This window comes from Hyaena hyaena, unplaced genomic scaffold (assembly GCF_003009895.1).
Source record: "Hyaena hyaena isolate Hyena2069 unplaced genomic scaffold, ASM300989v1 scaffold_554, whole genome shotgun sequence".
NCBI lineage: Eukaryota > Metazoa > Chordata > Mammalia > Carnivora > Hyaenidae > Hyaena > Hyaena hyaena.
The window spans coordinates 300798-319102 of NW_024081187.1; the positions used below are offsets into that span (position 1 = coordinate 300798).

The window sequence follows — 18305 nt, forward strand, 5'->3', positions numbered from 1 at the left end:
TTCATGATATTTCCAGACCCGGTGCGCTGCTGATTCTTGCACACTGGAGTGCGTCTGCTGCACGGTGGAGAGGGGGACACCTGTACCTTAGGGACGCAGGTGAAGTCGCGTCTACCTTCCTGATACTTTTCCTTGGTGCTTTCTCATTCCCTCAGCCGCTCACTCTTCATCTTCATCTCCCCTGCTGTCTTGGACCTGAGCGTCTCTGCTAAATGGGTGCTTTTCCCGCTCTCTCCTTTCTCCGCACCTCAGCCGAAGACACAGTGCTCCACACAACTGGGCATGCCTAATAACCAGGGAAAGCCTGGGCTGCAAGAAGAAAGCTTTTGCACCTTCTGCGCTCCCCTCCCCTCTGCAGCTGCCTCCTGCCAGTCAGGCGATCCGACGTGCCGCGCGGCCCAATGAAGGTCCGCAGCTTGCGCGGGGGCCCGGCCTCTCGTTGCGCCACCACCAATGAACGGTTGGCGGAGGTGGGACGCGCCCGGTTCCCGCCTCCCCAGTTAAGGCCGGTGGTGTGAGCCGGGGCTCGGCGCGAGCTGGGGACGACGGAAGGGACCCGCAGGTGTGGGCGCGGGGCCGCGCAGCCCGACGGCGGGAGTCACAGCCCCTCGGTGCATGGGCCAGTGAGGACGCGCGGAGGTCCCCTCGCCGCGGCGAAGGCGGAGCAGCGCGGAGCAAGGCGCTGCCCGGCGACCCTGCGTCCGAGCGAGCGGAACCTTGCGCTTCGCCCGGGGACGGTCCGAAGTCCGCGCTATGGAAGAGGAGAAATATTTGCCTGAGCTGATGGCAGAGAAAGATAGCCTGGATCCATCCTTTGTACATGCATCGCGCCTTTTGGCGGAAGGTAGGACTTAATCTCACAGATGGGCACAAATCACTGGCCGCCCATCTCATCCGCGGCTTGGGTAGGGGAGTGAAGTTGGGGAGGGACGCCTGTCTCCTTCGCCGAAACTGTCCCCTGAAGATGCTCGCTTCGGAGCTCGGGCGGACAGAGCCCGTTCTTGGGGCGGGCAGCAGTGCTCCTTCTCTACGTCTTAATTTGGGGGAAGACCAAAGCTACGAGATGTAATGGCAGTGGTGATGTGACCTGTTAGGATCATTGATGGAGAAACCATAAAGTGTAGCGCGGTCAACAGGGATATTTTCACTTTGCAGAGGAAAAGGAAATCAGTTTGGAAGTAAATGGTGATCATTGTAGTGTTCTAAGAGCTTCTTAGCTACAAATCAGCATTTATTTTTTATTTTATTTTATTTTTTTGTTGCATTTGGGAAGTGATTTTGATACCCTTTATCTAATAGAACCTTTCCCCTGGAGAGACTTAGAATTAACATAGATGAAATTATGCGTGTTCATCAATGTTTGTGAATGTAGCAAAGGCTAAAGTGCTTATCAATTTATTTGAAGTGTGATGATTGGGTGCTCTGCGAGATACTGGCCCCTGGGAACACTCCACAATTGATCAGCTGTTTTACCAAGTGTGCATTTTCTTTTGTGTACCTGTAATGTTAAAGATTTCATTCCCAGAGGAACATATATGTCTTGTCTTTTGTGTTGCTCTGAAAGATTGTTTAAACACACACACACACACACACACACACACACACACACACAAACTTCTGTATGACAGAAATATTCGCCCAATTACTCCATTCATCTTGAAATAATGCCATCTATCTGCTAAAGACACAGTATCTGTAATAATCTACACATGCCTTTTTAAAAACAACTCCAGTTTTTTTTTTTAATAAATGCTTCATTAATAATGAATGGCTTCATCATCAAATTGACTACAATGCAGTTTTGTAGCTTAGGTTGTTATAGACTTACCTATAGCAAAACTAAAAGTGCCAACTTCCTCTTCCCTTTCCCTTCAGCATTAAATGAAATATTTTCTTTTTTGAGACTTAGTTGTACATGGAAGGAAAAATTGTAATTCTCCATGTATGACTCAAATAGCCATTAGGTTTGTTTAAATATTTTATTGACGGAGTATTATTTATCACAACAGTAAATTGTAAGGTAGTTTTTCAATTTTGCATACTAAACAATTAAGAAAAGATTTATAATTAAAATCCTGAACATGTGAAATAGCTAAACTGCTTTTCAAGGAACAAGTTAGTTTTTTAGAGGATTTGGAAAGGTAAAAAGCAATGATGCTTACTACTTTCTTGGTTACTGAATGAAAAAGCTAGAAATTCAGGTGAAAAGTAAAGTCAATTTAAAAATTAAACTCTCCCTTGACATTAAAAGTAAAGATGACTGCATAAAATAATAGGAATATTGAAAAATAATGAGTTAATAAATGCTTAAATTAAGAATGTTTAAAATGATTGAAAATGTAATTAAGCCTTCTCAAATCATGTATTTCAGTATATCTTCCAGAAGTGTCCTTATTAAGCTGATAACGTCTTTAAAATGAAAAAAAAAGTTTGGAATTGATCATTTTCTCTGACCTGCTAATTGGAGTTCTCTTTGGGACAGCAGGCTCAATGATTAATTCATCAGTCATTGATGAGAGTTAGTGGAGTTACTGTACGTTTCAAAATTGCCAAAATAAAGAAGTGCATATGAGAAACTCTTAGTAGAGTACATAAGTATTTCTGTGGCTGGTGAAACAGTCAGAAAAGGCTATGCCCTTGGTTCCTTAACATTTTATCTTTCTCAGGAACTTGATTTCTTGTTATTTAGGAACGTGTTCCAGCGTGCCTTGTAATTTAATTTTTTCCCAGCAGGGGGAGGCATGTCCTGCTTTTGTAAAGAATAAGGAGGAAAAAGCTCTTAAATAGAAAAATATCTAAGTAAGAAACAAAGAGAGGTGTTCAAATTTCAGAGAAATCATAATAAGGAAAAGAGAATGGAGGAAGTGATGATTATAATCTCGGAGTATATAAAGAGATATGCAAAAAAGATGCATAAGTTTTATATGAATTCTTTATTTGTACTTGAAGTTTTTTATATGTACTTACTGAAGAGTAAAAGATGAGTATCCTTTGGAATCTCTAATAAATCTTAATGTACACTTTACATTATAGATCTTTTGTTGTTTTTTCAAAGGCCATTTGCCAAGATTTCCAGGTTTTGTTTCAGATCTCTATAGGAGAATATGTTGAGATGATTTTATTTCTCTTACCTGGAAATGCACTGATTGAAGGCAGTGGCTATAAATAAACCTGACATAGATATTCATTTGGAGAGAAGGTGCACACTGAAGTACATTTCAGTCAGTACTGTGCAGACAGTCTCAAGACTGAGTGAGCAATAAAAATGATCCAGATGATTCAGTTCTTTGGAATGATTTTCTGGAAGCTAATATGTATAAGGTCAGTGATGTAAACCAATGAGCTTTCACAGTGATTTGTTTTGCATTTTTGATTGGCGATGCTAATCAGTGCTCATTTGCAACTACTTCACAAGACCATGGAGTTAAAAGTAGTAGTTTGTTAATTATTCTAATTATTTTGATTATAGTTCAGTTTATTTCACTTGTTTCTGCTATGTATTTTCAATATAAAGCTAATGGAAGAACCCATACATTTTATGTATTTGATTGTTACTTAGCAAAGATCTTGAATAATACAGTTTGAAGAGTGCTTATAATGTTTGACTAATATAACTTTCCTCCTGTGATTATAATATTGTTTAATTATCCATTTGTTATGGAAGGTGCTTTCAAATATGATAAAACAGCAAACTCAGCATGATCCTTAAAGTTCCACTCAGCTTCGGAATTTGCTTGCCAGATGAAATTAGTTGAGGTTATTTCTATCTATGCTACTTCTGGGAAGTGCACTAAACTGTGAATCCAGATACCTGGATTTTAATTCCACTTTTGCCTAAACTGAATGTTGATAAACTTCCCATCCTCCAGGCCCAGTTTCTTTGTCTCTGAAATTAAGGAATTGGACTAGATGATGTATAGTTTTCTTTGTAGTCCCAGACTTAATTAGAATTACAAAGTTCTCTGGTTTGCAAGATTTCCTAACCTGAATTGTTCACAGATATTGGTAGATTCATCATTGTTTTGGTTGACTCATCAAATGAGGAAGTCAAATATCGCCAAATATCCCACCAGTTAAAATGTTTTTATTAAAAGCACTGGGTGTTATTTTTAAATTTGGGTGAAAAGCTTGACCTTCCATCTAGGATTGGCTTTCATGTTTGTAGATATAGAATGAACCTTTAAAACCACGAGAGAAACTGGAAATAATATTTATCACAAATGCTGACTTGCAGTGACTTAACTACATGTAGATTCTCAATAAGGATTATTATTTAATTTAGATTGTATTCCTCAAAATATTTTCCACAGAGCATGGAGAGTTCTTAAATTAAGGAAAGGTATCGGTGTAATGTCTAAAACTAGCTTCTGTTAAAAAAAATATTTATATGACTTTCCTTTTGATTAATGTAACCCCCTTTTTTTCTCCTAATACATTTGGGATAATCTGGCTTATGTTTCTTAAATAAAAAAACAACAATTGGCAAAAAGAATGATGAGATCGTTTTGATTTTCTTTTTTTTTTAAAATATTTTTAAAAATATTTTTATTTATTTCTAGGAGAGAGAGAGAGACAGCATGAGCAGGGGAGGGTCAGAGAGAGAGGGAGTCACAGACTGAAACAGGCTCCAGGCTCTGAGCTGGCAGACAGCACAGAGCCCGACGCGGGGCTCGAACCCATGAACTGCGAGATCATGACCTAAGTGAAAGTCGGACGCTTAACCGACTAAGCCACCCAGGCTCCCCGAGATCGTTTTGATTTTCAGTTAAAGTTTCTACCACCCATGGGTCTTTTAAGGTTAAAACAGTTCTGTTTGTAATAATATAAACCATATTTTATACAAACATAAATAGAATTTTTATACAAAAATAACATAAACAGAAATTACACAAATATAAGATGACGCTTTTAAGATTTTCCTTAACATTTTAAGGACTTGACCTCATCTTGATACTTGACTTTGTCAGAAAATAAGCATTGCTTTTACTCTCTGAATCACTGCTGAGTGAAATTTGATCTCACAGACCAAATTTTAAAATAAATTATCTTATGAAAAAACCATTCCAGTGAAGGTTTTTTAAAATATCATGTCCCCTCAGTCACTGGTCACTTATTCAGTGCTTTATTTGTGCTTGAGTAGCCCTTATCCCGGGACTTTCTAGGGTATTTCCAAACCTCCCCAGGCCTTGTCATAAACCCACAGGTCTTTCACTCTTGGCAGCCGATTTCATCCTCTGTTTTAGTAGGAAATGGATTTATCTCTTGTGATGTTTTTCAACCGCCTATCACCTAAAATTTTCCATTATCTTCCTTACTATCTTTCATTCCCAGAAGGTGAAATGTGTCTTTTTTGTTCTAGGCTGACTCACGTACACCAGTATCCTTCTTCCTAATGCTCATCTTGTCTTCAAGACTTGTTCTATAGTTCTATCCCTTCTTCAATATCTCCACTTTCTTCCTCCCTACCCATTCTTTTATTGTAGCAGCCTGTGGGCATGATCCAATCTGAATAACTTAAAAAAGATAAAATATTTTGGAGTTTACCTCTTCAAAACTCATCATTCTGGCTTCTTTCCTCATCATTGTCCTAAAACCAGTGACCCTGGAAACAGAATCATCTCCTAATTGCCAAATCCAATAAAAGTTTTCTGACTTCTTATAAGGTCTCTTGGCTGCATTTTCCACTGTTGGTCTTTTTCCCATTTCTTGGGGTTTGCCTTAACTTCCAGGCTTTACAGTGCTGTTGGATTTACTCTTCTGTTTCTTGCGCTCAACATCCTTTATCCCTCTTCTCCTCTTCCCAACTGTGCTGCCAGTGATTCACTCAAAATCAAAGTTTGACCATGTCACACATTTTAATTATATTCTCTTCTGCCAGGCTTCCTCTAACACCATGCCGGCAGAGGGAGAGGGGGCATCGTCTTCATACGTGGAGGTGGAGGTGAAAGTCCAGGCTCCCCAAATAGGCATCATTGATACCATCTGGCCAGAAAGGGGAGGAACATCTTGTTCCTGCTTCTTATGTGGTCTCCAGGGACGTCAGTAGTGGCGGGGAGGCTTCATTCCTGCAGGAGCATGAAAATTCCAGCAGAAGGACACCTCTCATACCACCCTGGCCTGGAGGGAGAAGGGTGCCTTGTTACTGTTCGTGAGTGTGGAAATCCAGGATTTCCCTGTGGCCTCTGCTGCTACAGCAGGAGGCATCCTTACTGTGGGTGGGAATGAAGTCCCTAATCCCCATCTAGTCTTTTCTGATTCCAGCCACAGGGGAAAACATATCTCTTTACAGTTGGATGAGGCTGGATGTCTAGCTCCCTGCTTATTAACCTTTCCTGACAGAGGTGAACATGAGACACTGTTGTTTTTTTTTTTTCTGAATTGTTTGTCTAGAGAAAGATGTTTGTCTAAAAATTTTCCTTCTTGCTAGTTGCTCTCTTTCTAGTCCTTTGGCTAGCAGGCTTTTCTTGAGGCTTTTTTTTTTTTTTTCTTTTTGTCTGCTCCTATTGACTTTTTAGTTTGTGAGCTTCTCCAGTACCTACTTTGGTGCATATGAGGCACAAAAAACCGTACGGAACTACTCCTGTCGCATCCCTGGGTCTTGTGGTACCTAGCCAGCCTGCTTGTTTTTTCCTCCTTTTGTTACTGAACCCTGAAGTCAGATTTGTGTGTCTGATCGCAGTAAGCCAGCCTCTGAGTTACCCTGTTAAAGCAGACAAAGTTTATTCTCAGAGAAGGCAGGGGATCGGTCCCAAATCTGCCCTATCTCGAGCCCAGGGACTCTGGGGGCTAGGAAGGTTTGTGTGGCTTAGGGCAGGAACTGGATGGGCCTTGAAGCTTCTAGACAAGGGGAGGCTCAAAATTTCTGAGACTGTGTGCTGTTTTGGACATTTGGACTCCGTCTGGGGGTCCTGGTGTGTTGCACTAGTGTCTGCAAAACAAGTATTATCAAGTATCCTCCCTCCCTGGTTCCTGTGGGTATTCCTAGAAAAAATAACAAAGAAACAGGTTAATAATTCTTGCAAGGCTGTGGAGGAAGATACCTATGTGCAGTGTGTGGGGTTATAATGGAGAAAAAACCTAGAGGAAGTTTACTATGTGAATAAAGAAGCATACACCTGACCTCACTTTCAAAGAATATTCTATTTTTATATGTAATACCCAGGCCCTACTCATTTGTGAATTTAAATTTATTTCTTTGTAGAATTTTCTTGTGAACGCATTGTACATTCATATTTCATTAATTACATTTATAATGATGAACATGACCAGGATAAACCCTTCTGGATAACGCGGACAATATTTTTCTTTACCTTATTTCAACGAAACTTTGTGACAGGATATGTGAAACTGGACATAAAGTGAGATCTGATCATTATTCTTAGTTCCTATTTTTGGTTTGTTTCTTTTTTTTTTTAAGTGTTTATTTATTTTTTAGAGAGAGAGGCAGAGCTTGAGCAGGGGAGGGATAGTGAGAGAGGGAGACACAGAACTGAAGGGTCCAGCCTCTGAGCTGTCAGCACAGAGCCTGACGACATGAGGCTCAAACTCATGAACTGCGAGATCATGACCTGAGCTGAGGTTGAACACTTAACCCACTGAACCACCCAGGCGCCCCCATGATTCTTAGTTTCTGTTTGAATATACAATCTAGACTGCAACTCCTGGTTCCTATAGCAACTATAGAAAGGGAAAAAGTTTTAGGGGTAGTTTTTAGAAACTGTGGGAAAGAACTGTGTAGTAGCGCCTGCTTTTCTTATACCTTCTTTGTCACCTGACTTGATCTTTTTTTTATTCTCTGAATATATAAAAAATGTATTTTAATTGGAATTATATTCTGACACCAGTTTGTTTTTTAAAGCTATAAACAATGTAGGTTTAACATTTTCAGAGAATGAAAAATGATCCCTTTTCTCAAATACTTTCAATAAAATAAGTGTGATATGGAAATATTTATTAAAAGTAACAAAATACTGGTTAATAACTGATCTCCCAAATTAATGTTAGCAAACAGTTGTGCTATACAACTTCTTCATTTTCTCAGTATTGTATGTTTTGTTAATAAATATGATTGCATGTATTATTTGTTAAAAACTTGAGAAATCATAGCCAAACATCTTGTTGCTCAATCATTATTAACGATTTTGGGAAAAAAGTCCTTTGTAGCATATCCTTCATTGCCTACCTTTGCCTACCTTTGCCTCTTGAACACTATCTCCAAAAAGATTCTGCAGTAGAGAGAGATAATAAACATCCGAGAACATCAGAATAACACATTTTTAGGCTATATACTATAGATACCATTATAGTTTAGCTAGTGTGTGGGATGAATCCCATTGGGTTAGGACTCTACTACATTTAATTACATGATCACACATGCCATTTGCTGTGTTGGTAACACTTGTCTGCAAAATATGCTTTTGGTATTTGAAGAGGTATTGGATATTTAATTTATTGGTTTTTAAGTAATCTGTGTGGGATTCAACATATACATAGGATATAAATAACAGTGTACGGGAAAATCTGCTAGGTTTTACAAACCAGTGATATCATGGGAATTCAAAGAAGATCATGACTCTTATGGGTCATGGTTATCATTGGTTCTTTTTCTTCATCATCATTGTCACTGCTGTCAACATTTATTGGGAGATTACTCCTTTGTCAGGCACTAAGCTGGACGTTTCACATGCATTACCACGATCAGTTCACCCACGAAGCCTATGTGATAGTTATTACCATTATCCTTGTTTTACAAATGAGAAAAATTGAGAATTAGAGAAGTCAATTTATCTCAAGTCACAGGGCAGATAAATTGTAAATCTGAACCCCAGGCTTTCTTGCTTTAGAGACACCACGTGGCCCCTTGTGAAAGAGACACAACTTTAGTCAGGCTTTGATGGAAGCGCAGATATTAATACACAAATTATTTCTAGGAGATCAGCATGGTCTGATTAACTTCTTAAGTATGTTCCTGAATGCAAGTATTGAATGAATTATGTCACAAAGTTCTTAAGTAAGTATAATATATGAAAGGTCAGTAAATTTATAAATGGGGAGATTTTCCAAAGTACAGAATTGGGTTAAAGATTGAGATAGCCAAACTTTTCTGAATTTCTTATTTTCACTGTGCTTTCTGAGGGAGTTTGGTGATGAGGTGGCAAGGAATAGGAGACCCGTTTTCTATCACACCCCCCTTTTTGAGTCCAAAAAGTGATTGGAGAACTTTGTGTGATTTGCTGAGACATTTTTTCTTTCTGTGTCTTTTAGAGAACTGCTTACATTTGCCGAATTCTTCTAGGGAGAAAGAATATCTATAGGTCCTCTCTTAGTGTCTTGAGTCGCTGTTGGTTTTGTTTAAAATTTGTAAGTGAGCAGATTTCACATGTGGTCAGAAACAGATAACTCAGCAGCATGGCTTGATTAAAATGTTATCTATAGGTTCCGAGGTTTTAGGATTTAATAACTTTGAAACAGATTGGTTAGGATTATTACACTGTTATCAGAAATGGCACAATTGATGCCCATTTCCTTTAAAATATTAAAGATTAGATTTTACTCTTCTAATAGAAAAGCAGAATGAATGTGTTTTCTCTAGAGTGTAGATATTTTTAGCAGGTTCTTAGAATTGTATGTCAGAAAATGATGGGCCCTGGCTACAACTCAGAAGAGGGAGCCTCTGTGACAGAAACTCAGTAAAGAGGCTGAAGGAGAAGGAATTTGTTAATTTGAGAAGAAAGGGATGACTGAAGTTATACTTTCATTGAACATCCACCCTGGTTCAGTTCCTCACATTATATCCCAAAGGCAGGTAATATTGTACCTATAATTTGGAGAAAGATAAAGAGGCCGATTAGAGGCTAGCATACTCTAATTTGGATTTTTTAAGCAATAAGTCAGAGATTAAATAAATGTTTACTTATAGTATAAAAGAGTGTCAAAAAGAAGCCATCAAACATTGAAGCATTAACCGATATTAAAGAATATTACTTGCTTAAGGGAATACCAAAAACATGGTTTGAAAAACTTTTTTGAAGAGCTAAATAACTCTTACTGTAGAATCTATTGTTTCCTCTAAAATAATTTTCTCTGGGAAATTTAATAATTTGATTGATTAGAAATTTGATTTACATGCAGCGATACACTCATTGTATAAAAGAAGACTATAAAATGCAAACAGTAGAGGGATAAATACATAATAGAATACATTTCTTACATGTTTTTAGGCACCTAAATGTTATTTAAATCAGAAATTTAATCAAGTGTTAAATTAAGTACCATCCATGTCTCCACAGAGTCTAAGAATTTCTTTCTGGAAGCCCAAAACTAGAAACTCTGCCTTTTTATCCATCCAAGATCTGGTCGAAGAGACGGCCTTCAAGGAATTATGTGAAGATGATAGAACATTTGGTGTGCTGAGGCAGATGGCATTTTATTATATGACATTGTTTTGGAATGGACTTCAGAATGATAAACAGCTATGCATTAAGCTAGTATTCTGAAATTAGTGAAAGATTGGAAATTGTGTCCTATCCACATAAGAAAAATCTGGTAGAATAAAGCATTATGATAATTAAAAGCCACTTAATGGAGTTAGATGGAAGTGGTAAGTGTTTGGAGTAAATTGTAATAAGCTAAATGGTTTCTCATTGAGTAAAATAAGTAGAGTGTGTGTGTGTGTGTGTGTGTGTGTGTGTGTGTTAAGCATATACTAGACATGGTTAGTCAATGAAAAACAGTACAGACTTGGTTCAGTTTTTTTTTTTTTTTTTAATTATCTGTGGTCTGTATTACCATCTGAGACTTACATTTAGGTTGAGGAGGGAACAAGAGTTACAGACAAACAAATGGCCAGGATTTAGTGAAGAAGGATTTTGGAGAAGTATACATGCGTACAGCAAACAGCATCTGCAAATCCTGAAAAGAAAGAGAACATTTATTTGAACAGGCATAATATAAGTGTGATACTTTGCTTTAAAATAAGAAATACATATTTGGTCTTCTTCTTCTCTTTCACAGAGCTCCTAAAACTTTTGAAATTTAAGTGAGCATAGCCACAAAGGTGTCTTCTGTTATGTTAATGAGTGGCTTTTCAACCCTACCTAAGGAATGGGGCTGGTTGTCAGGAGAGCCAATCACATAATTAGAAGGTTGTAACTTTCAGTTCTATCCACAGTTCCCCACCTCCCAGAAGGGGACAGGAAGGAGGTCAAATCAATTACCAGTGGCCAATGATTTAATTATGTAATGAAGCCTCCATAAAAATCCAAAAGGACTGGGTCGGAGAACTTCTTGGTTGGTGAACACATGGAGATTTGGGGAGAGCACTGAACTAAATGATAATATGGAAAAGCTCTGTGCCCTTTCCCTGTACCTTGCTGTTCCTGAGCTATATCCTTTGTAATAAACTGCTAATCTAGTAACAATGATGCTTTTGTGAGTTCTGTGAGCTGCTCTAGCAAATTAATGCTTGAGGCCATGAGAACCGCTGGTTACAGTCAGTCGGTTAGATGTGTAAGCAGCAACCTAGATTTGTGACTGGCATCTGAAGTTCAAGGAAGGGATGATTGGAATCTCCACTCTATAACTGGTCAGTCAAAAGTACAGGTAACAACTTGGGCTTGGTGTCTGAAGTGCGGAGGGAAGTCTTCTAGGACTGAACCCCTAGCCTGTGGAATCTGATATTATTTCTGGTTATACTGTCAAAATTGTTTGTGTTGTATGGGAAGGAACTCCCACCCCGACTCCCCAACTTTGGAATTGGGTCCAGAGATCCAAAAGAGTAAGTATGTTTGGAAAATACACTAAAAGAGAAGGCATCAAGAAAAGTGGGTCTAAAGAGAAGAGTAGAGACTTATTACACATACCTTGGAAGCTGTTAAGAAGTTTAGATTTATGCGAAAAGTAATGTGAAAAGTAAATCATTTAAAGACTTTAAAAAAAAGCCAGTGTGATGTCAGAGTTTCATTTAAAGCATAATGTGGCTGCACTATTGGAGAATGAATTCAACAGCTAGAAGACATGGGCAGGCCATCGGATAGCTAGAGCAGCAACCATGGAGAGAGAAGTTATGGTTACTTGAGTTCAGGTAATGAGGTGCAGACATGAAGAAGTAGACAGAACTAATAGAAATTTAGCAAGTAAAATAAAAAGGATCGAATTGCATAGAAGGGATGAAAAATAAAGGGTGTTCAAGGCTGTTGTCTGAGTTGTTCCTTAGTAATGGTGCTGTCAGTTGGGCAATGGTTTAAAGGTGTATGGGTTACTAAGATAGGAATTAAAAGGAAGTTAATGCTAAGTTTGGTTGGATATACATCAAAAGGCATGAAAATACACTTGAAGAGTTGAGTTTGGAGAAAGATCTGTGCTACCTGTAATGGTTTCATTAGCATTTACACCTAAATTGACCTTGCAGCCCACCAAGGGGGAGAACATAGGAGTCCAATAGGAAGGAGAGTGTGGATAAAACCCTGAGGAATGTTAGCACGTAAGGAGAGACAGAAAAAAAAGTAGTCTTCAAAGTTCACTAAAAGGAGTTTTCTGGAATATAGGTAGGAAAGAGCAAGTAAGTTCAGTGTCAGGTAAGTAGAGTATTGGAATGATGAAGGATTTGGTTAATATTTTCAAGTGCTGTAGATAGGCCAATTAAAGCAAAGATTAAACATTTCTAGTGGATTTGGCAACAAAGAACAAATTGAGAAAGGTATTGGAGAAAATCCCAAATTTCTTCAGGTTGAGAGTGAATAGTGAGACTGTGAGAGAATGAGGTTGGAAAACTCTTTTAAACAACTTCAATTTCATTGAGGAGGAGAGCTAGGAGTAATTAATTTGTTGAACCACATGAAATCAATTATATTGAATCATTTTGACCTAAACCCCAGCAATTTCGTATGGTTTAATGTATATAAAGGAGATATTTAAGTGTAGTGGTTAAAAGCATAGATACTGGAACTAGACTTCCTGGGTTCTATTTTGTTCCTAGAATTAAAAATCTGTATTATTTTGGGTGAATTAGTTTAACCTCCATATGCCTCTTTTCCTCAAGTGTAAAATGAAGACACTAATAGTTCTAAACTAACAAGAAAATGACAGCCAAGCATTATTACTTCTTTTGCTCACTTGAAACTATAATGCGATTCCTAGACTGCTCTCCATTCCTTCTGCTTCCACCTTGCTCTATCGCTTAGTGTTACATGAAACATCCTTATACAAAACTACATCTCATATCAAAAACTGTCAAATTAATTCCTACTCCTTTTCTAAGACATCAAACTTGAGTCCTTCCTTATCCCAAATCCATTGCATGCATCTATTTTTTTTTCTTTGACAGTTCTTATTGACTTATTGGCAATATGACTTTGTTGACCATTGCCACTTTCTTGATATACTTTCTCCTTGAATTTGTGATTCTAACAACAATATAAGAATTGAACACTTTTGTTCTAATCAGTGAAGCTATAATCCACAGTGAACATGAAATGGATGTCTAAATCTACTGTACTCTTAAAATCCTTAAAGCTTGTAGTATGAGCATTTCTCTATACTGAGTGACATTATAATGTGAAAAGATACATGGATTATTTTTGATAGGTTTGTTTCAGACCAAAAGAAATATTGGGTATGTTGGACCTGAAAGGGTACATGTGCTTATGCAAAATTTGAATTATCAATTTTAAGGTTCAACATTCCTTTGGAAACATTTATCATGTGTGTGTTTATATTGTACTTCTTACTCTGGAATGTGGTAAAACATGTTTGAGAGCTACTGTTATAGTAGAAAGAACACATCAAGTGAAGTCAAAATACTAGTGATTGAGTCCCAGATCTGCTACTTGGTCACTTTTGACTGTGGGCAAATTTCTTTTTTTTTTTTTTTTTAAATTTTTTTTTTTAAATGTTTTATTTATTTCTAGGAGAGAGACAGCATGAGTAGGGGAGGGTCAGAGAGAGAGGGAGTCACAGACTCTGAAACAGGCTCCAGGCTCTGAGCTGGCAGTCAGCACAGAGCCCGATGCGGGGCTCGAACCCACGAACTGCGAGATCATGACCTAAGTGAAATTCGGACGCTTAACCGACTAAGCCACCCAGGCGCCCCGACTGTGGGCAGATTTCTAAATTTGAACCTGTATTTCCTCATTTATCAAATAAACGGGCTCTTGTCGATTATGTCGTAGATGAACCAATCATCTCATGAATCCTGTGCAAGAGTATGTGCAGTGTTTATCCAATGTCAGAAATCAGGAAAGATTCTTTTCTTTATCCCACTTTCCCTGGTTTGCTTACTTTTAAAAATTGAGGCAAATTTTATGAACAGTGAAATGCAGTTTTTAGGTATACAATTTAATGACTTTTGATAATTTTGTAATCTTGTATTAGCAGTACTCTCGGCATGATAGAGAACATTTCCATCAGTCCAGATGCTTTCCTTACATCCCCTTCCCATTAATCTTCATTTCCTATACTAGCCATAGTTCTGATTTCTACTGTTATGGATTACTTTTACTGTTCTTTCATTTACATAAATGGAATTATAGACTACGTACACTTCTTACGTTCAGGGTATTTTTGAAAGTCATCTAAACTGTTGTACTTATCAATAATTAATTTTTTTCTTGCAGAGTAGTGTTCCATTGTATAAGTATGTCACAATTTGTTTATGCAGTGCCTTGTAGATGGACATTTGGGCTGTTTTCAGTGCTAGTGTATCATGAATAAGCTGCTAAGAATGTGCCTGTGCAATATTTTTGCAAACATATGTTCTCTTTACTTGGGGTGGAATTGCAGGGACTTAGAATATATATATGTAGTTAGCCTTTTTATATGGGATTGCCAAATAGTGTTCTACATGATTGTTCTCTTTCACTCCTCTACCAATAATGTATGAACACTCTGGTTGTGCCACTTCCTTGCCAACATGTGAAGTTCTTAGTCTTTAACAACGGTTACCCTAGTGGTTTCAAGTGCTGATTTGCTGTGGCTTTAGTTTGCTTATTTTATGATTAATGATGTTGAGCATGTTTCATGTGCTTTTTGGCCATTTGTATATGTTCTCTTATTATAAATGATTGGTTAGAATGTTGACACATTTTTCATTGGATTGTTGATCTTTTTATTGTTGTAGGAGTTATTTGTATGTGCTGGTTCTGCATCCTTTGTTAAGTGTCTATATTGCAAACACCTTCTCCCAATATGTGGCTTAGCTTTTAATTTTCTTAAGTGTCTTTTGAAGAGAAGTTACTAATTTTTGGTGAAATCTTATTTATCATTTAGCATTTTTCCCGTTATGCTTAGTGTTGTTTGTGTCCCCTCTAAAACATCTTTGCCTACCCAAGGTCCCAAAGGTCTTCTCAATATTTTCTTCTGGAAGTTTTATGGGTTTAGCCTTAAGTAAAATCAGAAGTAATTTTTTTGTATGGCATCAAGATAGGGGTCAAAATGCTTCCGTTTTTTGTTTTTTGTTTTTTTTAGGATTTAGTATCATTTACTGAAAAGGTTTTCCTTTGCTCATTGTCATCTTTAAGCGTTTGAAGATACATTGTAAACATGACGCATGTGTAGTGTTTAAACACATGAATATAGAAAAATAAAGATCCTAATGTTTAAGTATATGTGAACTGCCTTACAATTTTGACCCTTCATGTGTTTATTCTAATAAAAAAGGAAATAATGACTGCCTTAGAATTATTAAGCATGATGTGTGTCTGTATGTACTTTAAAATTATATGTAACTTGGGGCACCTGGGTGGGTCAGTCGGTTAAGCGTCTGACTTCAGCTCAGGTCATGATCTTGCAGTTTGTGGGTTTGAGCACTATGTTGGGCTCTGTGCTGACAGCTCAGAGCATGGAGCCTGCTTCAGATTCTATGTCTCCCCTTCTCTAATGCTCTGTCTCTGTTTCTCAATAATAAAGAAATGTTAAAAAAATTGTTAAAAAATTATATGTAACTTAATGAAACTTTTGCCTTTTCTTCAGAATTTAAAATAGAATCTTTGAAGAAAATATGAATACACTTTTCTTCTTATAATTGAGGAGAAGACTCACCATCTTAGAGGCCTTGGTGTTTACTGTATCTGACAGGTATAGCATTCTAGCAGTAAAGAAGGAAGGTATTTGTGGTCATGAGCACTAGTGATAAATTGAAACTTGAGCAGTCGCACTGTCCTGAGTTGCAAAGCAGGTTCCAGTATCACAAAATAGTAGGGAAGAGTGTACATTAAATATTTTATTTAAAAAGGCCATATAAATTATATGCTTTCTATTTTTGTAAGAAAAAAGTGTATTGTACTGAAACAATATATTGTACAGAATTGACAACCTTACCCTGGGTAAAAAAAGATATATGTGTGGATGAACAGTGGAGGCCTATGTCTGCATCCACAACGATAGCCCATTTATTATCCCTTCATCTTCAGTAGCATATTAACTGCCAGCATTGCTATCACCCTGAAATGTGACATAAAGTTTTTGAAATTGCCCAAGGGCATAAGTGACTGAAAAGTCCCTAAAGCAGGTACCAAACCACTATCATTTAGTAAACACGTAGGTACTCATCATGTCAACACTAATAACCAAAAAAAAGATTTAACAATGATCCAGACTGACAGAATACATCAGTCCTGGCATCTGACAAGGTAATTCTTGGGGAAGTGTGTTTATATAGGCAGGAAGGCAACTCCCGGAAGGAAAATGATCGTGTTGTGGGGTTTAGGATGCAGTGGACAATTTCTTTTTGCATTTGGACAGGAATAAAAATGGATTTAGATGCCATCAGGTGATATAGCATTGTGAAGTACTGAAATGTGTTCCCATGGGGGTATTTACAACCTCCTACAGAAAGTTGTGAGAAAAGGAAAAAATAACTGTTTTGTTTTTCCCAAGGGATATATATTGCTATATCCTTGAAAATGGAGGTTTTGATTAGATGACCTATGGATATTCATTTTTTATCTTATTTAAAAAAATTCCATAGTATTAGAAGATAATTTCTTATGTTACCATGAAAGAAAATGTCTTTTGCAATTTATCTGACCAATATGTTAGAATGTATGATTTATATTAAACAGTAGTCCCTAGAGATACTTAAATCCATGAAATAAACTGTCTTTTTATATATGTATCAAGCTCTTACAACATTAGTCAGTTTAAGATTTGCATTGGGTGAGGGGTTTCTGGGCAGCTTGGTCTGTGAAGCATCCAACTTTGTTTCAGGTCATGATCTCGTGGTTTGTGAGTTTGAGCCCCACATCTGGATCTCTGCTGTCAGCGAGCATCCTGCTTCGGATCCTTTGTCTCCCTCTCTCTGACCTTCCACCTCCTCCCCTGTGCATGCATGTAAGCACCTGTGCATGCAATCTCCTCTCTCTCAAAAATAAATAAACATAAAGAAAATAAAAGATTCACATTGGGTGCATAAGAGGGAATAAAGTCTCTGATGAATCTAATGTTTAGTATTAGTAACTCTTTTTGGTCACTCCCAATTAGAACTGAAAAAATAAGTACAACTTTTTTTTTTTTTTAAAATTTTTTTTTTTGTTTTATTTATTTCTAGGAGAGAGAAACAGCGTGAGCAGGGGAGGGTCAGAGAGAGAGGGAGGCACAGAATCTGAAACAGGCTCCAGGCTCTGAGCTGGCAGTCAGCACAGAGCCCGACGCGGGGCTCGAACCCACGGAACCGCGAGATCATGACCTAAGCGAAAGTCGGAAAGTCGGACGCTTAACCGACTAAGCCACCCAGGCGCCCCATAAGTACAACTTTTTTAAATTCAATTTGCTTTCCAGTCCCTAATAACTGGTATTATATTGTTTTTAGGGGCTTCTTTAAGTCAGTTTTGATCCATATTCTCTTAGAATCACAATCCCTTCAGAGCTCTGGTTACAGATCCTTGTTCACCTGGCTACAACCAAATGGATAAGAGTGGTGACCTAACTCTTTCTGGTGAGAAATTAGCATTAAAAGCGGAAGAAGCCAACCAGTTTGGACCAGTTCGTGTCCTAGTACAGAGGAAATCTAGGTTTAATCTTTACACAGAACAAAACAGATTACTTAGTGAGGTGTGAATTTCCTTTTGAGAAAGACAAAGGAACCCAGCTGACCTTGGTTGCTTGAGAAACCCCAGAATTTTTCCAAGTTATGCACTTTTCTGATAATTATTTAAGATTGCTCCAATTGCAACTAAAGTAACTTTGACTAAGGAAAAACAGAGCTGGTCCCAGGGTAATAGGAATCTCTTGTAACATTTTAGGGTGGGTTCCCATAAAAGCAAACCCTGAGATAAAGATCTGAATGTACAAACTTACTTTTAGTAGCACTA

At 37.7% G+C, this 18305-nt stretch overlaps 1 protein-coding gene across 1 annotated transcript in view; it reads left to right on the forward strand.

The window, feature by feature from the left end:
• Positions 1 to 737: 737 nt before the first annotated feature.
• KHDRBS2 (KH RNA binding domain containing, signal transduction associated 2) overlaps positions 738 to 18305 on the forward strand; it is a 580108-nt gene continuing 562540 nt past the window's right edge. Inside the window, exon 1 of the mRNA XM_039256034.1 lies at positions 738 to 844. Coding sequence (XP_039111965.1) covers positions 754 to 844 — 91 coding nt within the window. The 5' untranslated portion in view covers positions 738 to 753. The remainder of the gene's footprint in view (positions 845 to 18305) is intronic.